Source organism: Pristiophorus japonicus, chromosome 8 (genome assembly GCF_044704955.1).
Source record: "Pristiophorus japonicus isolate sPriJap1 chromosome 8, sPriJap1.hap1, whole genome shotgun sequence".
Classification (NCBI taxonomy): Eukaryota; Metazoa; Chordata; class Chondrichthyes; family Pristiophoridae; genus Pristiophorus; species Pristiophorus japonicus.
Genome location: NC_091984.1, coordinates 242,464,108 through 242,483,944, shown reverse-complemented (window position 1 = coordinate 242,483,944; position 19,837 = coordinate 242,464,108). Strand labels below are relative to the sequence as shown.

Sequence of the window (19,837 nt, the reverse complement as noted above, 5' to 3'; positions counted from 1 at the left end):
AATGTGTAACTGCACCCCTCTCCCTCTGCTTCCACCCCTCAGCGACCACACAAGAAGTGGGGCGAGTTGTTTTGTGCTCAGGGCGTTAACCCCAATTTCACCAGCTGGGCGGGAACACCTGCCCGCAGATGTTACGGGCCCCAAACGGGACGCTATGCAATTTCTCGGCCTAGTTCTTTTCAAGAGGATATCGCTGGATTAATAGTTTGGGCAGATAGGTGTCAGATGAAATTAAATGCAGGGAAATGCAATTTGATAATTTTGAAATGAGACTCAGGAGAGGAAATATACGCTAAATGGTAACACTTTAAAAGGAGTACAGCAACAGAGATATTTTGGGGTTGAGATTAGTAAATGTTAATAAACATATGAACATAAGAAATAAGAGCAGGAGTAGGCCATTCGGCCCCTCGAGCCTGCTCCACCATTTAATACAATCATGGCTGATCTGTTCATGGACTTAGCTCCACTTCCCCGCCCGATCCCCATAACCCCTTATTCCCTTATCGTTTAAGAAACTGTCTATTTCTGTCTTAAATATATTCAATGCCCCAGCTTCCACAGCTCTCCGAGGCAGTGAATTCCACAGATTTACAACCCTCTGAGAGAAGAAATTTCTCCTCATCTCAGTTTTAAATGGGCGGCCCCTTATTCTAAGATCATGCCCCCTAGTTCTAGTCTCCCCCATCAGTGGAAACATCCTCTCTGCATCCATCTTGTCAAGCTCCCTCATAATCTTATACGTTTCGATAAGATCACCTCTCATTCTTCTGAATTACAATGACTAGAGGCCCAACCTACTCAACCTATAAGTCAACCCCTTTATTTCTGGAATCAACCTAGTGAACCTTCTCTAAACTGCCTCCAAAGCAAGTATATCCTTTCGTAAATATGGAAACCAAAACTGCACGCAGTATTCCAGGTGTGGCCTCACCAATACCCTGTATAACTGGAGCAAGACTTCCCAGCTTTTATACTCCATCCCCTTTGCAATAAAGGCCAAGATACCATTGGCCTACTGATCACTTGCTGTACCTGCATACTAACCTTTTGTGTTTCATGCACAAGCATCCCCAGGTCCCGCTGTACTGCGGCACTTTGCAATATTTCTCCATTTAAATAATAACTTGCTCTTTGATTTTTTTCTGCCGAAGTGCATGACCTCACACTTTCCAAGATTATACTCCATCTGCCAAATTTTTGCCCACTCACTTAGCCCGTCTATGTCCTTTGTTTTTTGTGTCCTCCTCACACATTGCTTTTCCTCCCATCTTTGTATCATCAGCAAACTTGGCTACGTTACACTCAGTCCCTTCTTCCAAGTCGTTAATATAGATTGTAAATAGTTATAAAAAAGCGAATGGGTTTCTAGGTTTTATAAATAAGAGCATCAAAAACAAAAGTGGAAAGCTAACATTAAATTGAATCAACTAACTGCTCCGTGCTGGGATCGCACTAACTGCTCCGTGCTGGGACTGCACTAACTGCTCCATGCTGGGACAGCACTAACTGCTCTGTGCTGGGACCGCACTAACTGCTCCGTTCTGGGACCGCACTAACTGCTCTGTGCTGGGACCGCACTAACTGCTCTGTTCTGGGACCGCACTAACTGCTCTGTGCTGGGACCGCACTAACTGCTCCGTTCTGGGACCGCACTAACTGCTCTGTGCTGGGACCGCACTAACTGCTCAGTGCTGGGACCGCACTAACTGCTCCGTGTTGGGACCACACTAACTGCTCCGTTCTGGGACCACATTAACTGCTCCTTGCTGGGATCGCACTAACTGCTCCGTGCTGGGACCACACTAACTGCTCCGTGCTGGGACCGCACTAACTGCTCCGTTCTGGGACCACATTAACTTATCACAGAGTCACCTTGAAGCTGTGGGTTAGTTTTGCTAGTTTTCTCAGTTGGGCTGTGTGTAAAGAGTTACTTACGGGATGGATGTCAATGAAAAGTGCATGATCTCTCTCATTGGGATGTAATCCACCGATTGCCTCGCACAGCTCGGGGTCAGCATTGTAGAAGTGTGGGTGTGAGATGAAGATTTGAGCGTCTGAAGATGAAGGATTTACAATAAGCATAAAATAAACTGCCACTGTACTTCACAGCTGATGCACAACTATAGGTGTGAGACAAAGCATGCAGAAATCCATCCCTGTAAAACGTTCCTGACTTCCACCCTATCACAGACCTTCCCTTTTCCCCTCCTCCTTTCAGCGCTTGTTAAGAATCCGTTCTTTCCGAACACTCTCCAGTTCTGATGAAGGGCCATCGACCCGAAACGTTAACTCTGCTTCCCCTCCACAGATGCTGCCTGACCTGCTGAAATTGCCAGCATTTTCTGCTGTTATTCCAGATTCCAGCATCCGCAGTATTTTGTGCTTGTATGTACAAACGCCACTGCCAGTTCTCATTCTGCAAGTATCCATGTGCCATCTTATCCACAGCCCCTTACAACAGTAGCAGGCGGGCAAGAACACCAAACAGATCGTGACAACCATTTGTGGTCAACAATGATATGTTCCACACATGTGATTAATGCATCTTCCGCAGGTATTTGCCACCCCTCTGCTGATATGTCCTTACTATACAGTACAAATGCACACGAGGCCCATACTTGAGAGAAGGTCACTTTGTAACCAGTAACCTTTATTCCAGCACTGAAGTGATGAAGGTGGGTGGAGCTTCCCCTTTTATACCTGAAAGTCCAGGTTAGGAGTGTCTCCCACAAGTTCACCCCCTAGTGGTCAGTGTTCTCATGGTGTACAACTTAGGTCAGTTTATACATGGATTACAATGACAGTTGAATACATGACATCACCTCCCCCCCAAAGTATTATTGGGATCACAGGTTAAGTCTCTCTAGTGGTTTACGCTCCCTTGTAGAATGCCTGAGTTGGGGCTCCGGTTGTTGGGCGCTGGCCTAAGTGTCTGCTGTTTGCGGTGCCTCAGGCCTGTCCGGACTGCCCACAGTGACTGGGCTCTCCTCCACTTGGTTCCGGTGTTCGGTCACCTGTGGTGGAGTGAACTCTACATCGTGTTCTTCCTCTGCTTCTTCTATGGGGTTGCTGAACCTCCTTTTTGTTTGATCCACGTGTTTGCGGCAGATTTGTCCATTGGTAAGTTTAACTACCAGAATCCTATTCCCTTCTTTGGCAACCACAGTGCCTGCGAGCCATTTGGGCCCTGCAGCGTAGTTGAGGACAAAGACAGCGTCACTGACATCAATACATCGGGCCCTCGCATTCCTGTCATGGTAATCACATTGTGACCGGCGCCTGCTCTCAACAATTTCTTTCATGATGGGGTGTATGAGGGATAACCTGGTTTTGAGCGTCCTTTTCATTAGCAGCTCTGCAGATGGAACCCTTGTGAGCGAGTGTGGTCGGGATCTATTGGCCAACAGGAGGCGTGATAAGCTGCTTTGTAGGGAACCCCCTTGGATTCTGAGCATCCCCTGTTTGATTAGCTGCACTGCTCGTTCCGCCTGACCGTTTGAGGCCGGCTTGAACGGTGCTGTTCTGACATGGTTGATACCATTTACTGCCACGAAGTCCTGGAACTCAATGCTTGTAAAGCACGGGCCATTGTCGCTGACCAAGACGTCTGGTAGACCATGGGCGGCGAACATTGCCCGTAGACTTTCTACCGTGTCAGAGGATGTGCTTGAATTGAGAATGTCACACTCGATCCATTTGGAGTAGGTGTCTACTACAACCAAAAACATTTTTCCCATGAAAGGACCTGCGTAGTCCACACGGATGCGTGACCAAGGCTTAGCGGGCCAGGACCCTTTTTTTTGACTGCGGAACTTTCTCATGGGTCTGAAAGCCTGTTTGGAAAGATGGTGGAACTGCCTGTTTGTTTTAGCTCCACCCACTTTTTCAAACAGAGTGAAGGTTTTTTAACCCTTCGTAGTGTTGTCCTGTATGTGGGAAGTTTAAGACATTTTAAGTTAGAAACGCAGGTTTGGATTTATTCGGATGAGAAGTTACGGAGCTAGGAAATGCACAAAGGATAGGTTTGTTGAGACATGGTCCCGGTGGTTAAAAAAAGAAAGAGAATTTATTTGACACGCTCACTTACTTGTCGAAAGAAGACACGCAATCATTGATTACATTGAGTTGAAAGACATAAATTTAGTCTAGGAGTGAGATAAAGAACAGGGAAAGGAAGTTGTAATGCCTTTAAAAAAAAAAGAAGCCCGCATGGGTCTCCCGAGGCTGCAGGCTGGGGGAGTACGCTCCCATTGTCCTTGGTGTAAAACCTTGACACGAAAGCTTCTAGCTCAGTCAGAAGATTTTTAAATAAAAGATTGGCAGTACAATATTTGAATTGGGATTTTGAGATATTTCAGGTGATTCTCCTTGATCAACATTTTGGGTGTATTGGAAAAATCTTGGGTTTGGAAGCCTTTTAATAAAATTATAAAACAAATACTTTGCAATTTGTGATCTGTGAATCACTATAAGCATAAATGAGAAGTCCGTGTAACACACCGATTCTTCCGGTTCAGAAGCCCAATAGTGATAAATGGAGGTTTGTCCAAGACCTACGAGCTGTGAATGAACCGATTATATTCTCACAATGCTTAAAGAAGGATTTGGAATGAAGTATCCCGGAATGCTTTCCAGAATCTTAAGCAGTCCCTCACTTCAGCACCAGCCTTGAGATTACCAGATTACACTAAGACATTCAATTTATTTGTCCATCACAAGTCAGGTTTTGCACAATCTGTTTTGACTCAGTTATATGGGGACAGGCAGCGACCGGTAGCGTATTTCAGTGTCCAACTAGACCCAGTGGCACGCGGACTACCAGGATGTCTTCCTTCGTTGGCAGCAGCTTATTACGCTGTACAACAGGCTCAGACAATAACTCTAAATCATCAAACCATTTTATATATCCCTGTCGAGATTTTACTTATTAAATGGGCCATCCAACACCTAACTTCTGCAAGAACCACTAAATATGAAGTCGAACTGTTATCAAATCCGAACCTTATCATTAAAAGATGTACTACCTTAAATCCAGCCACTCTACTCCCCACGGAAGAAGACGGCGAACCCCATTCATGTGAAATGGTAAACGAATTAGTGACTAAATCACGTATCAATTTAACAGATGTACCAATGTGTAACCCTGATCTAGTGTACTATGTTGATGGATCAGCCCTACGAAATGATAGGGGCCAACCTAGAGCAGCTTATGCAATTGTAACCCAGTTTAATGTTGTCAAAACAGCCTCTCTTCCAGACTCCTTTTCAGCCCAACAAGCCGAATTGTTTGCGTTAACTCGAGCCTGTATTCTGGCTGAAGGACAAACAGTTAATACCTACACCGACTCCAGGTATGCTTTTGGGGTATCACATGACTATGGACAAATTTGGAAAATTCATGGGTACCTGACTTCTTCAGGAACCACCATCAAAAATGCAGAACAAGTGGAAAATCTCCTCAAGCCATTCAATGCCCCTTGAAACTTGCCATTATGAAATGCCAAGCACATACAGGCCAGTCGAATGAGGTGGCACTTGGGAACGCCAAGCTGATAATGCAGCTAAGTCAGCAGCTCTGTCAAAAGGGGGGATGCAGGTGTCATTGTTCCCACTGAGGAACAATAATTGCTCAGACCCGCCACCTACTATTAATGACGTGCTGCCTTTCAGACACAGGCCAGTACGGAGGAGGAGGAGGAGACAGACACACCACCTACTATTAATGACGTGCTGCCTTTCAGACACAGGCCAGTACGGAGGAGGTGGTGACCTGGACAAAGGATCAATGTTATAAAAATCCAGAAGGAATATGGGTTCACCACGACGGCCGTGTGGTGGCGCCCAGATCCTTACTTCCATGGATTGCCCGATGTGTTCATACACTCCCACATGCAGGCAAAGGGGGTGTGGCAGATTATATTTTGGCAACTTGGTATGCACCAGGTATTTTGGCAATTGCAAATTGTGTTACCTGTCAGACAATAAATCCGGGTAAGACGGAAAAAGTAGAATCTGCCTCCCACCCAAATCCAGTGGGGCCTTTTGTACATTTACAAATGGATTTTATTGAATTACCTATGTGTATGGGATTCAAGTATGTATTAGTTATTGTAGATGTGTTCTCCAGATGGATTGAAGCCTTTCCATGTAAAAAGGCCGATGCCATTACTGTTGCTAAATGTTTGTTAAAGAAAATCGTACCGCGCTTCGGAATCCCTGCTAAGCTTTCTAGTGATAACGGGTCACATTTCACAGGAACTGTTATAAGAGAAATGTGTAAAGCTTTACAGATTAACCAACGTTTTCATTGCAGTTATCATCCACAATCAGCTGGACTTGTTGAAAGATATAATGGAATGCTTAAAATAAGCTGGCAAAATTATGTAATGACACTGGACTGAAATAGATAGAACTGCTGCCCTTAGCTTTGATGGTAATGCGATCTGCAAACAACAGAACAACAGGCCTGTCACCGCATGAGATAGTTATGGGACGTCCCCAACGACTACCTTTTACAGCACCATTTACTGCAAAACAGATGGACATCCACAAAATGGAGGAAAATATGTTGAATTATTGTATCGCACTAACCAAATGTATTTCCAGCTTTCATTCACAGGAAAAGGAAGCTCAAGTCAAGCCAGCGGAAGGGAAGTGTCATAATCTGGAGCCCGGGGAATTCGTTTATATCAAAATCTTTAAAAGAAAAAGCAGTCTACAGCCAAGATTTGAAGGACCATACCAGGTCTTGCTGGTGACCAATACTGCAATCAAGGTAAAGGAAAGACCAACATGGAACCATGCGTCCCATTGCAAAAGGGCACCCGACCAGGAGGAAGGGAAGAAGGAACCAGAGGAACAGAAAAAGGAAGACTGAATAAGGAACTGTATGGACTATGGGGACAGATGGTGCTGGGCTTGACAGGGTTTTGCTTTGCATTATTGACTATACCAGGGGTACAGACACGCCACCGAAGGGAACTGCAGGTAAACGTATTTATGGCACTGAGTCATAAATATGCTCAAGAAAGAAACTTGTCTAGTTGTTGGATATGTTCCCATGTACCTGTCCACTCCGAAGGGGGTATTCTCCTAAGATCCGTCCCCTTAACGAATCAGAAATAGGACAAACCTAACCAAGGTGTCAGAAACGAAGGATCGAACAGAATGGAGGTCAGCAGGGTATAAACTTACAACCTTCCAGGGATGGTACCAGCCCAATTATAATAATAACCGTCAGCCACCCTTCCTAAGCATTACTCCCAGAATAGGAAATCCTGAAGGTATAATATGCCTAGTGAGTAATGAGACTAAAGGACCAGAAATGGGATGCAGCAAGTGTTCCCAAATGACTAAATGGCAAGCCACAACTAATCCCACTGATGGGAGAAAGATAGCAACCGTTGGCTGGATGATGGTCCATAACAAAGCCCCAGGTGAAGGGTGGGAAGGTGAGACCACTCGAGTATGGATAACATGAAAGGACCAGGAGCTGACGTCCTATAATTGCACCTACTTTATTTGTGACCATAAAGCCTACCCATGGTTACCAGCCAACTGGACAGGGTCCTGTTACTTAGGATATGTGGCACCCTTTATCAGATCAACAAAGACTCTAAGGGATGCCTATGGAAGTCATCGATTTAAACGGGATTTGACATGGCTAAATGGAATATTCAAGGTAATGATACCACCCTATGGAATAGCATCAACCGAATGGCAGTTACGGGAACTGGCTAACTTAGTCGAATCAGTAGCCAACGCAACTTCCCAAGCCTTCAAAGAGGTGAATGATGAAATGGTAGCTATTCGAACAATAGCTCTCCAAAATCGTATGGCCTTAGATTATCTCCTAGCCAAAGAAGGAGGGACATGCGCATTAATAGGTGGAGAATGCTGTACGTATATCCCGGATAAGTCAGAAGAAATCAGCAGTCTAGCTGAATACATTAGCAACAAGGTAATAGAGTATAAACAGACAGTTGACCAGGTCGGTATCACCTTGTGGGGTTGGGCATCGGGATGGTTGGGATCCCCAGGGAGATCTGTGGGTCAGGGTTTGATCATATTCCTGCTGATAGTCTCCGCCCTCTATCTATTACTTGTCTTGGTTAAGTGTTGCTGTGCCAGGCTGGGAAAAACCATGTTACCTACCGAGACCACGGCTAGAGTTATGGTAGCGACAACTACTGAAGGCTCTTGTGTGGAAATGGAAATAGAGAGATTGTACAAGATCAGAATGGATTAAGTTGTCCTTGTGAAGGACAAAGTGGGGGAATGTGGAAATGTATTTTTATCTAAGCTGTACCACACGGTATTTATGTACCCTTTTTGATATAAAACAAAATGGAGTCCTGGTCCTTCCAGAAATTTCTGCAACAGTCTGTTTGCATAAACACCTAAACCTGGCTTGAAACGGCTGATAACTAATCAATAGCCACCAGACAGCTAGGAGACAAGTCCTGCTGAGACAAGTACCACCCCATGGTGCTCTCCTATTGTCTATGGCAGCACTAGCTCCACTCCACCCCACCCTTTTGACAGAGATACTCAAACCACCAGCCATTATCTCTTGTACAGACCTCATCCATTTCATGCAAAAAGATAACTGACCAGGAAACTGGACAATCCTGACACAATGCAATGCCGGTAATAGCTCATTACCACACTCTCATCGAGTAATGGCTGACTGGCCAACTAATAACCCTGACAAAAGGAAATATCTGGAAACCATGTCAGGACAAGGATGTAGTAATTAACTCTTTATCTGTATTCACTGACTGCGAGACAGAGCCAATACACAGGGAGAGGCCATAACCTGGGTTTTTACTGTATAACTATCTCGTGAAATTGTACCATTTGGAAGGTGTTCACTTAGCCGTTGACTGAGTGAGACTTTTCCCTTGCTAGCAAGTAAAATTAAAGGAACATGTGCCGGGCTGAAGATGTCTGAGTTGTATATTGTGAGTCGAGATATTGACAGGGGCTAAGGGGGGCTTCCCTGGGCGCATTGCCCAGCTGGGCACACGTGTTGCACCAGCGAACACAAAGTTCCAGGTCTGCATCTATCCCTGGCCACCAAACGTGTGACCTGGCAATTGCCTTCACCATGACAATGCCCGGGTGCTCCTTGTGGAGTTCTCGGATGAACGCCTCTCTGCCCATCTGGGGCATGACTACACGGTTCCCCCATAGTAGGCAATCAGCCTGAATCGAGAGTTCATCCTTGCGCCTGTGAAATGGTTTAAATTCCTCAGGGCATGCCCCGTACGTGGCTGCCCAGTCCCCATTCAGGACACATTTCTTGACAAAAGACAGTAGCGGGTCTCTATTAGTCCAGACTTTGATCTGATGGGCTGTCACAGGTGAGCCTTCGCTTTCGAAAGCTTCAACAGCCTTGATCATCTCAGCACCATGCTCGGTAGCCCCCTCAGTGGTGGCTAGTGGGAGCCTGCTGAGTGCATCGGCGCAGTTTTCGGTGCCCGGTCTGTGCCGAATTGTATAGTCATAGGCGGCTAACGTGAGTGCTCACCTCTGTATGCGGGCCGACGCATTTGCATTTATGGCCTTGTTGTCGGCCAAAAGGGGTGTAAGGGGTTTGTGATCTGTCTCCAGCTCAAATTTCCTGCCAAACAGGTACTGGTGCATTTTTTTTTACTGCATATACGCATGCGAGCACCTCCTTTTCTACCATCCCATAGCCCCTTTCTGCCTGGGACAGACTTCTGGAGGCATAAGCTACCGGCTGTAACTGACCCTTGGCATTAACATGCTGCAACACACACCCGACACCATAGGACGACGCATCGCACGTTAACACAAGTTTCTTACATGGGTCATATAGCGTTAACAGATTTTTGTAGCATAACAAATTGCGTGCTCTATCAAAAGCCCTTTCCTGGCTGTCCCCCGAGACTCATTCGCGACCTTTGCGTAGGAGCATGTGTAGCGGCTCTAACAGCGTGCTCAATTTGGGAAGAAAGTTACCAAAATAGTTCAGGAGCCCCAGGAACGAACGCAGCTCCGTCGTGTTACGGGGTCTGGGTGCTCTCTGGATCACTTCCATTATGGACGCAGTAGGTCTGATCCCGTCTGCTGCTACCCTCATCCCCAGGAATTCTACCTCTGGAGCTAGGAAAATGCACTTCGCCTTTTTCAGTCGCAGACCTACCCGGTCCAGTCTGCGTAGCACCTCCTCCAGGTTGTGGAGGTGTTTTTCAGTATCGCAACCCGTGATGAGGATGTCGTCTTGAAAAACCACTGTCCTTGGAATCGACTTGAGGAGACTTTCCATATTTCGTTGAAAGTTCGCAGCGGCCAAGCGAATCCCGAACAGACATCTGTTGTTCTCAAACAACCCGTTGTGTGTCATGATGCAGGTCAGCTTCTTCGACTCACTCGCCAGCACCTGGGTCATGTAAGCTGAGGTCAGGTCCAATTTTGAAAAAAGTTTGCCACCGGATAGCGTCGCAAAGAGGTCCTCCGCTCTCGGTAGCGGGTACTGGTCTTGGAGTGACACCCGATTGATGGTGGCCTTGTAATCACCACATATCCTGACCGACCCATCCGCCTTAAGCACCGGCACAATCGGGCTCACCCAGTCACTGAATTCGACTGGCGAGATGATGCCTTCCCTCAACAGGTGGTCCAATTCACCTTCTATCTTTTCCCGCATCACGTACGGCACTGCTCTGACCTTGTGGTGTACTGGTCTGGCGTCCGGGTTTATGTGAATCACTACCTTGGTGCTCATGAAAGTGCCAATGCTGGGTTGAAATAGTGAGTCAAATTTGTCCAGGACCTGTGAACATGATATTCGCTCCACAGAAGAAATTGCATTGACATCGCCCCATTTCCAGTTCATGACAGCAAGCCAACTCCTCCCCAGCAGTGCGGGACCGTCCCCCGGGACAATCCAGAGTGGCAACCTGTTCTCTGAATCTTTGTGGGTCACGACTACCGTGGCGCTGCCTAGCACTGGAATGATCTCCTTTGTATATGTCCGTAGCTGTGCGTCAATCGGCAATAATTTTGGCCTCCTGGCCTTGGACACCCACAGCTTGTCAAACTGTTTGATACTCATCAGCGACTGGCTGGCCCCCGTGTCTAGCTCTATTGATACTGGGATGCCATTGAGGAGCACTTTCATCATTATCGGTGGCGTCCTGGTGTATGCACTGTATATGTGCTCCACATGAACTCGCTGAACCTCAGCTTCCAGCGATTTCACCCAGTGTCCATTTGGCCTCGTAGGGCTTACATCGGGCCCGTCCTCCTTGTACATCAACCTGGCTGCAGGCTTCCTGCACATACGCGGCAAATGACCGCTGATGTTGCAATTTCTGCAGGTATATTGCTGATACCTGCAAGCTCTGGCTGTATGTTTGCCTCCACATCTCCAACATGAGCCGTTGTTGGAAACAAAAGGTCCATTACCAGTCGATCATCTCTGACTGTTTCTGTAACTGCCCTTAAGCGCACCATTAACAGGTGTTGAATGCCCCATTACTGACCGCATTGTCCCTTGCGATGGTACGAATCGCTGTTCAGCTAGCCATCGTCTCTGTTGAATTCCCCCTTTGGGTTCGACTATATGCTCGGGCATGTCCGATTGCCCTTGTCTGCCTGGAGAACTGTGTGCCGTGTTAACAATGTTGACTCCCTGTCCATTTGCTACATTTAATCCAAGAATTTTGTCAAACATCATTCTGGTCTCTTCCTCCCCTGAGATAAATGTCTGGGCCATCAAAGCCGCCGTTTCCAGGGTCAAGTCTTTGGTCTCAATCAGTTTCCTGAAAACCCCAGTGTGCCCGATGCCCTCAATAAAAAAGTCTCGCAGCATCTCCGCTCTGCATGCATCTGGGAACTTACATAGGCTCGCCAGTCTCCGGAGGTCTGCCACGAAGTCTGGAACGCTTTGCCCTTCTCGCTGCCGGTGCGTGTAAAACCGGTGTCTCGCCATGTGCATACTGCTCGCTGGTTTAAGGTGTTCCCCGATCAACTTACTGAGCTCTTCAAAAGTCTTGACCGCCGGCTTCTCTGGCCCTAGAAGGTCCTTCATCAGGGAGTACGTCCTGGACCCACAAACTGTCAGGAGATGAGCCCTGCGTTTGTCGGCCGAATCCTGTCCCAGCCATTCCTTAGTGACGAAACTTTGCTGTAGTCTCTCAATAAAATCGTCCCAATCATCACCAACACAGTACCTCTCGTCTGTGCTGCTAGTGGCCATGCTCACGTGGTTTAATTCCAGTTTCTCGTCGCCAATAATATGTCCTTACTATACAGTATAAATGCACACGAGGCCCATATTAGAGAGAAGGTCACTCTGTGACCAGTAACCTTTATTCCAGCACTGAAGTGATGAAGGTGGGTGGAGCTTCCCCTCTTATACCTGAAAGTCCAGGTTAGGAGTGTCTCCCAAAAGTTCACCACCTAGTGGTCAATGTTCTCACGGTGTACAACTTAGGTCAGTTTGTACATGGGTTACAATGACAGTTGCATACATGACATCTGCCTCACCCCCCTCCACAGACTTCTGAATTCCTTTGGCAATGGCCTTCATGCCCCTCCAGGCTGTAGCGCATTGCAGGTTGGCAGGCTGTAACTATTGAGGTGCCACAGGGATCAGTGCTGGGGCCTCAGCTATTTACAATCTATATTAATGATCTAGATGAAGGGACCGTGTGCAATGTATCCAAGTTTGCTGACGATACAAAGCTCGGTGGGACAGAAGCTGTGAGGAGAACACAAAGTGTCAGCAAAGGGATATAGAGAGACTGAGTGAGTGGGCAGTGAGGTGGCAGATGAAGTATAACGGGGAAATGTGAGGTTACTCACTTTGGTAGGAAGAATAGAAAAACAATATTTTTTAAATGGAGAGAGACTTTTAAATGCTGGTGTTGAGAGATTTGGGTGTCCCTTGTGCAAGCAACACAAAGCTCGCATGCAGGTACAGTAAGCAATAAGGAAGGCAAATGGCATGTTGGCCTTTATTGCCAGGGGTTGGAGTATAAGAGTAAGGAAGTCTTGCTACAATTGTACAGGGCCTTGGTGAGACCACACCTGGAGCACTGTGCACAGTTTGGGTCCATGTATCTAAGGAAGGATATACTTTCCTTGGAGACGGAGCAAGGAAGGTTCACCAGACTGATTCTAGGGATGAGAGGGTTGTCTTATGAGGAGAAATTGTGTAGGTTGTGCCTATACTCTCTGGAGTTTAGAAGAATGAGAGGGGATCTAGTGGGGTACTGTGACTAGTGGGGTACCACAAGGTTCTGTGCTGGGGCCCCAGCTGTTTACACTGTACATTAATGATTTAGATGAGGGGATTAAATGTAGTATCTCCAAATTTGCGGATGACACTAAGTTGGGTAGCAGTGTGAGCTGCGAGGAGGATGCTGTGAGGCTGCAGAGCGACTTGGATAGGTTAGGTGAGTGGGCAAATGCATGGCAGATGAAGTATAATGTGGATAAATGTGAGGTTATCCACTTTGGTGGTAAAAACAGAGAGACAGACTATTATCTGAATGGTGACAGATTAGGAAAAGGGGAGTTGCAAAGAGACCTGGGTGTCATGGTACATCAGTCATTGAAGGTTGGCATGCAGGTGCAGCAGGCGGTTAAGAAAGCAAATGGCATGTTGGCCTTCATAGCAAGGGGATTTGAGTACAGGGGCAGGGAGGTGTTGCTACAGTTGTACAGGGCATTGGTAAGGCCACACCTGGAGTATTGTGTACAGTTTTGGTCTCCTAACCTGAGGAAGAACATTCTTCCTATTGAGGTAGTGCAGCGAAGGTTCACCAGACTGATTCCCGGGATGGCGGGACTGACCTATCAAGAAAGACTGGATCAACTGGGCTTGTATTCACTGGAGTTCAGAAGAATGAGAGGGGACCTCATAGAAACATTTAAAATTCTGACGGGGTTAGACAGGTTAGATGCAGGAAGAATGTTCCCAATGTTGGGGAAGTCCAGAACCAGAGGTCACAGTCTAAGGATAAGGGGTAAGCCATTTAGGACCGAGATGCGGAGGAACTTCTTCACCCAGAGAGTGGTGAACCTGTGGAATTCTCTACCACAGAAAGTTGTTGAGGCCAATTCACTAAATATATTCAAAAAGGAGTTAGATGAGGTCCTTACTACTAGGGGGATCAAGGGGTATGGCGAGAAAGCAGGAATGGGGTACTGAAGTTGAATGTTCAGCCATGAACTCATTGAATGGCGGTGCAGGCTAGAAAGGCCGAATGGCCTACTCCTGCACCTGTTTTCTATGTTTCTATGTTTCTATGAAACATACAAGATTCTGAGGGGGATTGACAGGGTAGATGCTGAGAGGTTGTTTCCCCCGGGCTGGGGAGTCTAGAACCAGGGGTCGCAGTCTCAAGATAAGGGGTCAGCCATTTAGGACTGAGATGAGGAGGAATTTCTTCACTCAGAGGGTGATGAATCTTTGGAATTCTCTGCCCCAGGGCTGTGGATGCTGAGTCTGTGAGTATATTCAAGGCTGAGATCGACAGATTTTTGGAGTCTCGGGGAATCATTGGATATGGGGATCGGGCGGGAAAGTGAAGTTGAGGTCGATGATCAACCATCATCACCATCATAGGCAGTCCCTCAGAATCGAGGGAGACTTGCTTCCGCTCTTAAAATGAGTCCCTAAGTGGCTGAACCGTCCAATATGAGAACCACAGTCCCTGTCACAGGTGGGACAGATAGTCGTTGAGGGAAAGGGAGGGTGGGACTGGTTTGCCGCACGCTCTTTCCCCTGCCTTCGGTTGATTTCTGTATGCTCTCGGCGATGAGACTCGAGGTGCTCAGCGCCCTCCGAGATGCTCTTCCTCCACTGAGGGCGGTCTTTGGTCAGGGATTTCCAGGTGTCAGTGGGGATGTTGCACTTTATCAGGGAGGCTTTGACGGTATCCTTGTAACGTTTCCTCTGCCCACCTTTGGCTCGCTTGCCGTGAAGGAGTTCCGAGTAGAGCACTTGCTTTGGGAGTCTCGTGTCTGGCATGCGGACAATGTGGTCTGCCCAGCGGAGCTGATCAAGTGTGGTCAGTGCTTCAATGCTGGGGATGTTGGCCTGGTCGAGGACACTAATATTGGTGCGTCTGTCCTCCCAGGGGATTTGCAGGATCTTGTGGAGACATCGTTGGTGGTATTTCCCCAACGACTTGAGGTGTCTATCGTCCATGGTCCATGTCTCTGAGCCATACAGGAGGGCGGGTATCACTACAGCCCTGTAGACCATGAGCTTGGTGGCAGATTTGAGGGCCTAATCTTCAAACACTCTCTTCCTCAGGCGGCCGAAGGCTGCACTGGCGCACTGGAGGCAGTGTTGAATCTCGTCGTCAATGTCTGCTCTTGTTGATAAGAGGCTCCCGAAGTATGGAAAATGGTTCACGTTGTCCAGGGCCGCGCCGTGTATCTTGATGAATGGGGGGCAATGCTGTGCGGCGAGAACAGGCTGAAGGAGGACCTTTGTTTAGCGTAAGGCCCATGCTTTCAGTAAATGCGTCGACTATATCCTGGAGTGCAGCCTCTGTGTGTGCACAGACGCAGGCGTCATCCGCATACTGTACCTCGATGACAGAGGTTGGGGTGGTCTTGGATCTGGCCTGGAGACGGCGAAAGTTGAACAGGTTCCCATTGGTTCTGGAGTTTAGTTCCACTCCAGCGGGGAGCTTGTTGACTGTGAGGTGGAGCATGGCAGCGAGGAAGTTTGAGAAGAGGGTTGGGGCAATGACGCAGCTCTGTTTGACCCCGGTCCGGACGTGGATTGGGTCTGTAATGGATCTGTTGGCAAGGATCATGGCCTGCATGTCGTCGTGGAGCAGGCGGAGGATGGGGCCGAACTTTTGGGGGCATCCCTGCTCCCTGCATTTTTCCTGCAGCTGAAGAGCTGCAAAGATCATGTCTGTTGTACCCCTCAGAGGACGAAATCTGCACTGTGACTCCGGGAGGAGCTCCTCGGCTACAGGGAGAAGACGGTTGAGGAGGATTCTAGTGACGACTTTCCCGGTGGCTGATAACAGGGAGATTCCACTGTAGTTGCCGCAGTCGGATTTATCCCCTTATTTAAACACAGAAATATAGAAACATAGAAAATAGGTGCAGGAGTAGGCCATTCAGCCCTTCTAGCCTGCACCGCCATTCAATGAGTTCATGGCTGAACATGCAACTTCAGTACCCCATTCCTGCTTTCTCGCCATACCCCTTGATCCCCCTAGTAGTAAGGACTTCATCTAACTCCTTTTTGAAGATATTTAGTGAATTGGCCTCAACAACTTTCTGTGGTAGAGAATTCCACAGGTTCACCACTCTCTGGGTGAAGAAGTTTCTCCTCATCTCGGTCCTAAATGGCTTACCCCTTATCCTTAGACTGTGTTCCCTGGTTCTGGACTTCCCCAACATTGGGAACATTCTTCCTGCATCCAACCTGTCGAACCCCGTCAGAATTTTAAACATTTCTATGAGGTCCCCTCTCATTCTTCTGAACTCCAGTGAATACAAGCCCAGTTGATCCAGTCTTTCTTGATAGGTCAGTCCCGCCATCCCGGGAATCAGTCTGGTGAACCTTCGCTGCATTCCCTCAATAGCAAGAATGTCCTTCCTCAGGTTAGGAGACCAAAACAAGGCCTTGTACAACTGTAGTAACACCTCCCTGCCCTTGTACTCAAATCCCCTCGCTATGAAGGCCAACATGCCATTTGCTTTCTTAACCGCCTGCTGTACCTGCATGCCAACCTTCAATGACTGATGTACCATGACACCCAGGTCTCGTTGCACCTCTCCTTTTCCTAATCTGTCACCATTCAGATAATAGTCTGTCTCTCTGTTTTTACCACCAAAGTGGATAACCTTACATTTATCCACATTATACTTCATCTGCCATGCATTTGCCCACTCACCTAACCTATCCAAGTCGCTCTGCAGCCTCATAGCATCCTCCTCGCAGCTCACACTGCCACCCAACTTAGTGTCATCCGCAAATTTGGAGATACTACATTTAATCCCCTCATCTAAATCATTAATGTACAGTGTAAACAGCTGGGGCCCCAGCAAAGAATCTTGCGGTATCCCACTAGTCACTGCCTGCCATTCTGAAAAGTCCCCATTTACTCCTACTCTTTGCTTCCTGTCTGACAACCAGTTCTCAATCCATGTCAGCACACTACCCCCAATCCTATGTGCTTTAACTTTGCACATTAATCTCTTGTGTGGGACCTTGTCGAAAGCCTTCTGAAAGTCCAAATATACCACATCAACTGGTTCTCCCTTGTCCACTCTACTGGAAACATCCTCAAAAAATTCCAGAAGATTTGTCAAGCATGATTTCCCTTTCACAAATCCATGCTTACTTGGACCTATCATGTCACCTCTTTCCAAATGCACTGCTATGACATCCTTAATAATTGATTCCATCATTTTACCCACTACTGATGTCAGGCTGACCAGTCTACAATTCGCTGTTTTCTCTCTCCCTCCTTTTTTAAAAAGTGGGGTTACATTGGCTACCCTCCACTCCATAGGAACTGATCCAGAGTCAATGGAATGTTGGAAAATGACTGTCAACGCATCCACTATTTCCAAGGCCACCTCCTTAAGTACTCTGGGATGCAGTCCATCAGGCCCTGGGGATTTATCGGCCTTCAATCCCATCAATTTCCCCAACACAATTTCCCGACTAATAAGGATTTCCCTCAGTTCCTCCTCCTTACTAGACCCTCTGACCCCTTTTATATCCGGAAGGTTGTTTGTGTCCTCCTTAGTGAATACCGAACCAAAGTACTTGTTCAATTGGTCCGCCATTTCTTTGTTCCCCGTTATGACTTCCCCTGATTCTGACTGCAGGGGACCTACGTTTGTCTTTACTAACCTTTTTCTCTTTACATATCTATAGAAACGTTTGCAATCGCCTTAATGTTCCCTGCAAGCTTCTTCTCGTACTCCATTTTCCCTGCCCTAATCAAACCCTTTGTCCTCCTCTGCTGAGTTCTAAATTTCCCCCATTCCCCAGGTCCGCTGCTATTTCTGGCCAATTTGTATGCCACTTCCTTGGCTTTAATACTATCCCTGATTTCCCTTGATAGCCACGGTTGAGCCACCTTCCCTTTTTTATTTTTACGCCAGACAGGAATGTACAATTGTTGTACTTCATCCATGCGGTCTCTAAATGTCTGCCATTGCCCATCCACAGCCAACCCCTTAAGTATCATTCGCCAATCTATCCTAGCTAATTCACGCCTCATACCTTCAAAGTTACCCTTCTTTAAGTTCTGGACCATGGTCTCTGAATTAACTGTTTCATTCTCCATCCTAATGCAGAATTCCACCATATTATGGTCACTCTTCCCCAAGGGGCCTCGCACAACGAAATTGCTAATTAATCCTCTCTCATTACACAACACCCAGTCTAAGATGACCTCTCTCCTAGTTGGTTCCTCGACATATTGGTCTAGAAAACCATCCCTTATGCACTCCAGGAAATCCTCTTCCACCGTATTGCTTCCAGTTTGGTTTGCCTAATCTATGTGCATATTAAAGTCACCCATTAAACTGCTGCATCTTTATTGCATGCACCCCTAATTTCCTGTTTGATGCCCTCCCCAACATCACTACTACTGTTTGGAGGTCTGTACACAACTCCCACTAACGTTTTTTGCGCTTTGGTGTTCTGCAGCTCTACCCATATAGATCCCACATCATCCAAGCTAATGTCCTTCCTAACTATTGCATTAATCTCCTCCTTAACCAGCAATGCTACCCCACCTCCTTTTCCTTTTATTCTATCCTTCCTGAATGTTGAATACCCCTGGATGTTGAGTTCCCAGCCCTGATCATCCTGGAGCCACGTCTCTGTAATCCCAATCACATCATATTTGTTAACATCTATTTGCACAGTTAATTCATCCACCTTATTACGGATACTTCTTGCATTAAGACACAAAGCCTTCAGGTTGTTTTTTTAACACCCTTTGTCCTTTTAGAATTTTGCTGTACAGTGGCCCTTTTTGTTCTTTGTCTTGGGTTTCTCTGCCCTCCACTTTTCCTCATCTCCTTTCTGTCTTTTGCTTTTGTCTCCTTTTTGTTTCCCTCTGTCTCCCTGCATTGGTTCCCATCCCCCTGCCATATTAGTTTAACTCCTCCTCAACAGCACTAGCAAACACTCCCCTTAGGACATTGGTTCCGGTCCTGCCCAGGTGCAGACCGTCCGGTTTGTACTGGTCCCACCTCCCCCAGAACCGGTTCCAATGCCCCAGGAATTTGAATCCCTCCCTGCTGCACCATTGCTCAAGCCACGTATTCATCTGAGCTATCCTGCGATTCCTACTCTGACTAGCACGTGGCACTGGTAGCAATCCCGAGATTACTACTTTTGAGGTCCTACTTTTTAATTGAGCTCCTAGCTCCTTAAATTCGTTTCATAGAACCTCATCCCTTTTTTTACCTATGTCGTTGGTACCAATGTGCACCACGACAACTGACTGTTCTCCCTCCCTTTTTAGAATGTCCTGCACCCGCTCCGAGACATCCTTGACCCTTGCACTAGGGAGGCAACATACCATCCTGGAGTCTCGGTTGCGGCCGCAGAAACGCCTATCTATTCCCCTTACAATTGAATCCCCTATCACTATCGCTCTCCCACTCTTTTTCCTGCCCTCCTGTGCAACAGAGCCAGCCACGGTGCCATGAACTTGGCTGCTGCTGCCCTCCACTGATGAGTCATCCCCCCCAACAGTACCCAAAGCAGTGTATCTGTTTTGCAGGGGGATGACCACAAGGGACCCCTGCACTACCTTCCTTGCACTGTTCTTCCTGCTGGTCTTCCATTCCC

General features: G+C 47.2%; 1 protein-coding gene across 1 annotated transcript in view; it reads right to left on the bottom strand.

Moving 5' to 3' along the window:
* Positions 1-19,837, bottom strand: part of LOC139269271 (scavenger receptor class B member 1-like) — a 110,002-nt gene that overhangs the window by 8,462 nt on the left and 81,703 nt on the right. The window contains exon 9 of the mRNA XM_070888358.1: positions 1,939-2,057. Within this exon, the coding sequence (XP_070744459.1) occupies positions 1,939-2,057 (119 nt within the window). The remainder of the gene's footprint in view (positions 1-1,938; positions 2,058-19,837) is intronic.